This window comes from Callorhinus ursinus, unplaced genomic scaffold (genome assembly GCF_003265705.2).
Source record: "Callorhinus ursinus isolate GAN/ISIS: 27379988/994484 unplaced genomic scaffold, GSC_fseal_2.0 scaffold43, whole genome shotgun sequence".
Classification (NCBI taxonomy): Eukaryota; Metazoa; Chordata; class Mammalia; order Carnivora; family Otariidae; genus Callorhinus; species Callorhinus ursinus.
The window spans coordinates 8,058,999-8,068,040 of NW_027397105.1; the positions used below are offsets into that span (position 1 = coordinate 8,058,999).

Genomic DNA, 9,042 nt, shown 5'->3' on the forward strand with positions numbered 1-9,042 from the left:
CAGCGCTCACCATAGCACATACCCTCCCCAATGTCTATCACCCAGCCACCCCATCCCTCCCAACCCCCACCACTCCAGCAACCCTCAGTTTGTTCCTGAGATTAAGAATTCCTCATATCAGTGAGGTCATGTGATACATGTCTTTCTCTGATTGACTTATTTCACTCAGCAGAACACCCTCCAGTTCCATCCACGTCATTGCAAAGGCAAGATCTCATTCCTTTTGATGGCTGCATAATATTCCATTGTGTATATATACCACCTCTTCTTTATCCATTCATCTGTCGATGGGCATCTTGGCCCTTTCCACAGTTTGGCTGTTGTGGACATTGCTGCTAGAAACATTGGGGTGCAGTACCCCTTTGGATAGATGGGGAGAACCTTAACCTTCCTATCCTGTGTCTAGCAACGTTAGCTGAGGTGAACCAAAACAGCTATCATCTTATCAATGAAAACACATACCCCCGTACAGAACGCAGTTACCTAGTTACCTATTTCTCTCCTCTTTTCCAAAAGCTGCATCTTTCCTCTTCAGTGTCCTTTTACTTGTGAAACTCCTACTTTAAAAAAAAAAAAAAAAAAAAGAGGAAGGAAGGGCCTCTGAGCTCTGCTCTAGAAGTCACAACACTAATGATCATTTATTAAAGCCTATATATAGTAGGTGCCTGGCTACCCATTACAGAGACTTTATTTAATTCTCTCGACCCATCTTATAAAGTAGATGTTATTATCCCCGTTGTACAGCTAGATAATGAGGTTCGGGGCGCTTATGTAACTTGCTCAAGCAGGTCAGAAGGCCAGAGGTGAAGTGAGGACTCGAAGACAGCCCTCTCACCAGAGCCCGAAACCAACCAGCACACGCACCTGCTACACCCTGAGACACTCTGACGATCCCACTCCCCGGTGTGGCTCGGGGACAAGCAACCCCGAGTTCACCGGTCCTCCCACTTGACAGCCAAGAGAGTAAAGCTGCCCCTGATCAGACTGGAAGGTGGAGGCATCGTCCCAAGAACCATTTTCTCTTGACGATTCAGTCTGCAAAGAAGCGTCCCAAACTGACTTTAAATTGAAGCGCGCGGAGCCCGCAGTCCAGCCCCGCTCCTCGCACGAGGTCACCGAGATCCGGCCAGAGGACGCCTGGAAACCCCTGGGAACGGAGGCGCGGGCCGAGCTCCGCGCGCGGCCTCTTTTCCGGGAACACTCAGCCACACCGCGCTCCTCGCGTTTCTCGAAAGAACCTCAGGCTTCCGACCTCCAGGCCCGCACTCCCCCCTCCCGCCCGCCCGCCCAGGGCGATCACCTTCAGCCACAATCTTTCCCTTCCGCGTCTTGGCCGCCGGAAGTGACGCACCGGAAGCGGCTTCTCTCCCACGGGGGCGGGGAAGGAAGATGGCGGCCCCCAGCAGCCGGTGAGGAGAGAGGAGGACACGGGGATCCCGGGGAGCGGCCGGACTCTTGCGTTATGGCCGCATCCCCGCACACTCTTTCCTCACGCCTCCTGACAGGTACGGCACCCGTCCTTGGGCACGACTTTGGGAAAATTCTCATCTAGTTGCCACGTGCAACGCCGTGGTTCCAGCTGGCTGCAACCTTGGGAGCCCTTGGCGAGGTCGGCAGGGCACCGGTGGGGGGAAGTGACCTCTGGAGCAGCCTGAAGTGAAGACGCTGGGGAGCTGGGGTCCAGTCTTGCAGGGGGGCCCCAGTGGTCCGCACCGCCTCCGTGCCCCTCCCCCGGGGCGGTGGTGCCCGGGGCTGCTTTCGGTTTCCGAGGGGAGGCTGGTGGAGAGGATCGAGTGGAACCTGGGGGCCCCACGAGTCTCGTGGTTTCTCAGGGCCCCAGTTCCTAGTTACAAGGGCAAGTTACTTGGAAGCTCCCTCGTGAGGACTGGCGAGCGCTCTGCCCTCCCTCAGAAACCTTGTTCCAGTACAAAGGGTTGTGCTGACAACGGTGATGTACGATAAAGGTAAAATGATACAGGTGATGACAACTATAGATAGTGGGCCACAGTCCCTCTCAAACTCTTGGCTTTCTGCCATCAGCGTGGGCCCTGATAGCATCCTCCCGCCAAAGGCCCTGTGACGACTGTGTGTTAAAGGTGCTAGGTGCTTCCGTGCCTAGGTCTCAGCTCAGGTGGCACCTTTTCGGAGATGCCTACCCTGACCACCCTATTTAAGGTGCAGCCCCCTGCCCCTCTTTTCTCACACCACTCTTATCTCTTTCCCCATGGTTAGCAAAGTCTGTAATTGTTTTTGTTTTTAAGATTTTATTTCTTCGAGCGATCGAGCATGGGTGGGGGGAGGTAGGGAGCCCCGTGCAGGGCTGGATCCCAGGACCCCAGGGATCGTGCCTTGAGCCACCCAGGCGCCACTTAATTGTTTATTTATATACAGGTTTATTATGTGTTTCTCCCAACCCTGTGAAGGTTAGGGACAGTTCCTCTCCGGCTGGCCTCTGTGCCCCTAGGGCCCAAAACGGTACCTGGTCTGTACTGTTCACTCTTAATAATTGTTCGTTAATCCTATTTGTCCATTCATTTCAGAGGTTAAGTAAAGAAATGTTCAACAGGAGGTGGGGAATTGTTTTGCCCTCGGTAGTTTTGATGATAACAAAGGGCTGTGTGAGGAATGTGTTGCTGGTGGTCTGAATTGGAGATGGGTAGCAGAAGCCAGGGACTCCTTTTTGGTCAAATCCCGCTGTTGGGTCTCACCTGTCACAAGCTCTCTCTGCAGTGCCTAGCGATGTTGATCACAGTGACTCTGTGAAACTCCTTTCTTCCTTTTCTCTTATCGTATTATTATTTTATGGGCCTCTTTTGGCTGTGTAATCTCAGGGCAATATCTTTTGTGTTTTCCGGAGTTGAGTTTACTTATCTGTAAAGTGAGGCACTTGAACCAGATGAGCTCAAAGTCCCTTCTGGTTCAAAAAGAGGGGAGGAGCGTGGGAAGTGGGAGCAAGTATAGATGAAACAAGATTGGCCCTATTTTAATAATTGTTGAAGCTGGGGAATAAGTATTGGGAGCTCACTGTATTCTTACGTTATTGTCTACGATCGAAAGTTTTCATAATGAAAAGTTTTTTTAAAAAGGTCTGTGATTCTTTTTTCTGTCATCCCTGACTGTGAGTGTTCTTTGATCGTGACCCTAGGCACTGATTCTCAGAGAGCTCATCCTTTCTTAGTGCTTGAATTGCTACCTCTGTATGGAGGTTTTTCCAGTGTGCATTCCTCAGCCTAACTGCTCTTCTGCCTTTCAGCCCCAAACTCGCAGCTTCCTGTAAGAACAGTCTCACTTCACTGCTCAGAGTTCCCCAGTTCCAGTAAGTGGGCTGCATATGGTTTGGTGCTGGATCAGTCTTTTCAGTGCTGGTACGAAGACAGTTTAGCTTCCTGAAACAGTGAACACAATTGCCCAAAAAATCTGCTAGTAAGTGGTCTGTACAACCTGCTATGATCCCCTTGAAAGATCATTACAAGACCTGATAGGGAAGCACCGTGGCGGGAAGGGGTGGAAGAAAGGCAGAGTGCGACCATATTAGGTATCTGGTGGTTGTGTCTGCTTAATGCAAAGCATTTTATTGCCATTAAAAAAATTCAGAACCTACAGTTACACATCTGTGCACTACATTCTTAAAAGCTCTACCATTGTGACTCAGTGTGACGTTGAATGGTGGATATGGTCACGTTAACAGATTTTTAATGTAACTCTTGTAAGCTCTGGGTATCTTCAGACCAACATTTGTTATCCAGGGCTGAACTGTCTTTCAATTTCTAGGAACTGATTTATAGAAATGGGACATGTTTCGCCTAAATGAAGTGTTTTCATCATTTGAAAGTGCAGTTTCCAGCTGGTTTCTTTTTTTCCTTACTACTATTCTGTAAAATCTCAGTTTGACCCTCTTAACCTTGAGAGATATTTTCCGAGGTGGTTCTTTCCCTCCCAGCAACTTGTATTTCTCATTGGACCAAATGACCTCAAAATTTGAAATTAAGGCCCAAACAATAAAACTTTGATGTTTTTTGATGTAATCTTTTATGTATATTATTTTACTTTATTTATTTATTTGAGAGAAAGAGAGTGTGCACATGCACACGAGCAGGGGGAGGGGCAGAAGGAGAGGGAGAAGGAGAAGCAGACTCCCCACTGAGCAGGTAGCTCACAGGGTTGGGGGGGGCTCAACCCCAGGACCCCGGGATCATGACCTGAGCCGAAGGCAGATGCTTAACCAACTGAGCCACCCAGGCGCCCCGACATCATCTTTTAATGTTAAAATCCTATCTCCCCAAAGAATAATGTCAGGGCGAAAGAAGGAAAATTGTACACCATCAAACAAAACAAGCAGACCCTTGAGTATCAGGACTCATTTGAAAGGACATTTCAGAGGACTGATTTCAGTGCTTATTCCCTCCTGTACTATGCATGTGCAGACAACGCATATTCCCGTATATGGAAAATAAGCATTTCATAATTAACTGAGATTGGAGAGTATGATTCCAGTGAAGAAGTGACTTATCTCTGGTCTACGATAATTGCCGTGTATTCTGAGGGGCACTGATACTTCCAAGTAAGTTATGTAGACAGAAAATCTAGGCAGCGAACCTGATTTCCATGTTGCAGAGAAAGCACTCTGTCAACTTCTGTAGCAGAGGTGAGTGGGGAATCTCTGCCCTCAAGGAACTCAAAACTATGATGGTGGAAACAAATGGAAACAATTGGCAGTAAGAAGTTCCATAAAAAAGAGTATAAAGTGACAGAGTAATTGAAAAGAGACTTTGAAAGTTTGACAAGCAGAGAGGGGAGGCAAGGCACGGCCAGCAGGGAAGCATCCACAAAAACGAACAAATTGTGAAAAAGTGGGGTGGGCTTAGTGGAGAGTGATCAGTTACGCGTCAGTTACGAGTAAGTGTCTGGGGAGTAATGTCTATCCTGGGCTTCCCAGAGAAAACCCGTCCATTACAACCCATCCCTGTGTTGCTAGGAGAGCAATTGGCGGTAGGCTTGATGACCCTGGAAATGAGTGAAAGCTTAGGAATTACCCTATAATTGCATTTGCTCAGGGACAATATGTAGTAGAACACGATTGTCTTAAAGTGGCCAGACACGGCAAGAGAAGATGCGTGAAGGTGGTGGAGAATGAGCAATGTTTTGGGTCGTGGAAGCCATGGGACCATCGCTTACATGGCCTTACACGGAAGCATTGGATTCGTTATTCGAGAGGTTTGGTTTGATTAAAAGTCAAAATCAGACCACAGCTCTTTTGCTTCTTCCTGCCTACGTTGATAGAGCCAAACTTCACTGAGGACTATTTCCCCTCCCTTTTGGTTAGTTGTCTTACCCAGCATGGCCAAAGTATTAATCTGAAATGTATTTTCCAGTTTACTGTCACTGAGAAAACCTGTGTTTCTCATTTTCCACTATTTTAAAAGTGACTGAACTGAGTGTTTTATATTTTTCTCAAAACAATCTACAGTGTGGTCATTTCAGCACTTCATATAATAAAAGTATAATGATTCCGAAATGAAAAATTGCCCTATCCCTGCTGAAGAATTTACACTTAGTGAATCGAGGGGATTCGTGGCAGTGATGCACAAATCCGGTCAGAGTTCTGACCCTTCACACGTCCCATTGCTTATGGTGGTGGCCAGCTTTGCTTCTGGGTAGACGCAGTCAGGTTTTGGTGAGAAGCACTAATCACGTGAACCTTTCCCTTTTCTCCATACAGGTTGGGTAGGAGGATGTGTCTGGTATCTACAAAGAAGAGCTATGCAGGAATCCCCTCACACATTCGTGCATCTTTTCAGGAATGTCAATAAGCAGTGGATTACATTTCAGCACTTGTCCTTCCTCAGGCGCATGGTATGTTGAGAAGACCATTCTCACTCGGCTGCTGTCTGCCTTTACTTTCTTTGTATGAGGGAATTTGAGAAATTCCTATTAAAAGAAGAGTTGTAAGAAGTACTGCTTGAAAAAGACTTTTATTTAGTGTCCTTTTGGCGTTTATCCAAAACTTTAATTCCTTGTTTTGATTATTCTTAACTAAAACCAGAATAGTCCTGGCATTGGAGGTTAAAAGTATGATCTTGAACTTACTGATTAAGTTTGGAGAAAGATTGAAAACTTCTGGCATATTTTACCTAGGAGAAAATTAGGAAAAGCTGAACTGTTATCATATATCTCTTTAAATTCTTTAAAATTCTGTGAATATATCAATGATATAGAAATAATTTCTTTAACAGTGTGACCTTCCCGTTTTCCTACATCAGCAGTGCATCTAAAAGTCTTTTAAATGCATGCGCCTCTGCGTAGTTTTTGTAGCAAATTGAGTTTTTAGAATTTGCTAGGCATTTTTTTAAATTTTTTTTATTGCTGTGTTAATCACCATACATTACATCATTAGTTTTTGATGTAGTGTTCCATGATTCATTGTTTGTGCATAAAACCCAGTGGTGCACGCAGAACGTGCCCTCTTTAATACCCATCACCAGGCTAACCCATCCCCCCACCCCCCTCCCCTCTAGAACCCTCTGCTAGGCATTTTATAGTGGGCATTACTCGTACATCCTGGTCCTCTAGGTTGGCTCCATGATATTGTGGGCAACATGGTAGCTTATTCCTAATTACCAGTAAGGACATTTGCCATTAGATAGAAAAGTATAGAATGGAGATAGTTAAAAACTCATAATTATGATGCAAGCCTGAACGGTTAGCAAGTTCATGATCTCAAATCTGATTTGACACTTCTCTTTTTTTAACTCAGAATGCCCACTTTAACTTAAAATGTAAAATTAACTTAAAATCTTAATGAAACTCATTATTTTGATAAGGGATTTACATTTCCAGAAATGTTCAGATTTCTTACTTTGGGGATCAAGGGTAATGGGTATTTAGAAGAGAAACTCAAGTATGTATAATGCCTTATGTGCACAGAATTCTGGGTTCATTCATGAGTTCGTAATTCCTTTCTAGAACTAGTGTGTGTAATTTCAAGTCTTTGTGATATAACAGAAAAATCAGTTAACTGGTTGTCAGAGCAGGTGGCTCCGAGGACCAGGGCCACTTATAACTAACTGATTGTTGACTCTTGTCAGTTACAACTAACTAGTTGTTGACTCTGTCACTTTATTTCTGAGCCTTAGTTTTCTCTTCTGTAAGTTAAAGAAAGAGATACTGATAATGATCTGGCTTCTTAAATGGCCTTTAGAAAAGCACAAATAAGATATATACTTTATAAACTATGAAGATCTATATTATGTGAAACTACACAGTGCCTCACTATGTTAGTAATAGTTAACTGCTGCTTGCTAGTAAGCAATAGAGACTGCCAGACTGTAAAGCTCACATTCTTTCCACACACACACTGCCCTAATGTAACTGAGCCCTGAATTATACCCTACTGCCGAGCCCCCCTCTGCCCTGTTTGCCTAGAAACGTGGAAAGTCAACAGGTTGACTTGGGCTCTTGATGTTAGAACATTTTTTCACTGTATTTGGTGGGGATCATGTTGGAGATCATGCTGGAGGGAATAAGAAATTTATTTTTCTTTCAAGGAACTTAAAAGTCCAGGATTTTCTAAACCATAGAATTAAAAACCATCACCGAGGTGTCAGTTATGTTCTCTCTACCTCTTAATGTAGTGATTTCCATGTAACAAACACTTAAATATTCATTAATTCAGCATGTATTTACAAAGGTATGGGAAAATCCTTCAAGTGCTGTAACAGACTGATGGGAGGAGTTACCCAACAGTGGTGTAAGAGCACTTTGGGCCTTGGGTTTATAGTAACATGTACTTTCCTTATTTAGTATGTCACACAACTGAACAGGAGCCTCAACCAGCAAGTAAAACGGAAGCCAGACCCTGTGGCATCTCCTTTCCTTGAGAAAACATCTTTGGGTCAAGCCAAAGCAGAAATCTGTGAGATGAGACCTCTTCCACCCCCCAGCCTACCGTTATCCAGAAAGCCAAATGAAAAAGAATTGCTCGAACTGGAATCAGCCTCCATAATTGAAGGCTCACTAGATGCGGGGAAAGAGATGAAGGATGAAAAGCACTGGAAAGAGATGAAGTTGCAGCTGGATGATTTGCCAGGAATTTTGGCGCGGTTGTCCAAAATCAAACTCACAGGTACTTTATTTTTCTGATACAGTTAGGTTCTTACTCGAAACTTTATTTTTAGTTAAACGAAATGCTAATTTTAGTACCGCACCAAAAGTGGTATCTTGAAACTATTGATCCTCTGTTAGTATTTTTTTTCTCTCTTCAATTTAATTGGGATTCAAAATCAACTTTTCTGAATTCTGTTTACACAGAACTGTAAATAGTTTTGCAGTAAACATACCGTACTAAAATTAGTCTTTTTTGTTTGTAATTAAAGTAGAATGCTTATCCTGCTTATACCCTTGTCTTTTGTGTTCTTACGCCTACTACCCTTTAAAGATGGCAGTGGGGTAATGAGTTCTGTTTGAGTTCTGAAAACAAAAAGGCCTGCACGCCTGTGGCCACTGGGTCTCCGAGCACACCGCTGGGTTTTGCTTCTTGTAGGGCCTCTGGGATTGTTGCAGGCATGTGGGGTTTAGAGTGCATCTCTGGAAAAAAGGTCTGGAACCAGATTGTATGGCCTCAGCCTAGCAAACTGTACCGAATTTTATTGTATGCATTGGGTATTAACCCATAATTATGTCATTCGGTTGTCACCGCCGTCCGGTGAGTCAGGCAAAGTTTTATGGTCATCACGCCATCTCACAGCTAAACTTAGAAGTAGCTTCTGGGCTAACCGTGTTCAGAAGGAATGTTCTGGGTCATCCTGCAGCTTGAAGACCCCTTCTCTCCATTTCTTTTTGGACGAGAATAGGGAGAAGAAATACAGCAAGGGAATAATAAAGTTAAACCAGGTATTCTTTGAGGAAAGAAGTGGAAAGCAATGTTACTGAGTCAAAATTGGGAAATGAACAATGAGACGAGAGGCTTTGGAGAGTAGAGAAGACCAGGGAAAGAGTGGTGTGTGTGTGTGTGTGTGTGTGTGTGTGTGTGTGTGTGTGTGTGTG

The 9,042-nt window shown here is 44.6% G+C and overlaps 1 protein-coding gene across 1 annotated transcript in view; it reads left to right on the plus strand.

Annotated features, from left to right (window-relative positions):
• The first annotated feature begins 1,379 nt into the window (after positions 1 to 1,379).
• The window catches only part of COX10 (cytochrome c oxidase assembly factor heme A:farnesyltransferase COX10), a 125,769-nt gene continuing 118,106 nt past the window's right edge, over positions 1,380 to 9,042 (plus strand). The window contains exons 1-3 of the mRNA XM_025864082.2: positions 1,380 to 1,505; positions 5,720 to 5,853; positions 7,801 to 8,122. Of these exons, the coding sequence (XP_025719867.1) occupies positions 1,463 to 1,505; positions 5,720 to 5,853; positions 7,801 to 8,122 (499 nt within the window). The 5' untranslated portion in view covers positions 1,380 to 1,462. The remainder of the gene's footprint in view (positions 1,506 to 5,719; positions 5,854 to 7,800; positions 8,123 to 9,042) is intronic.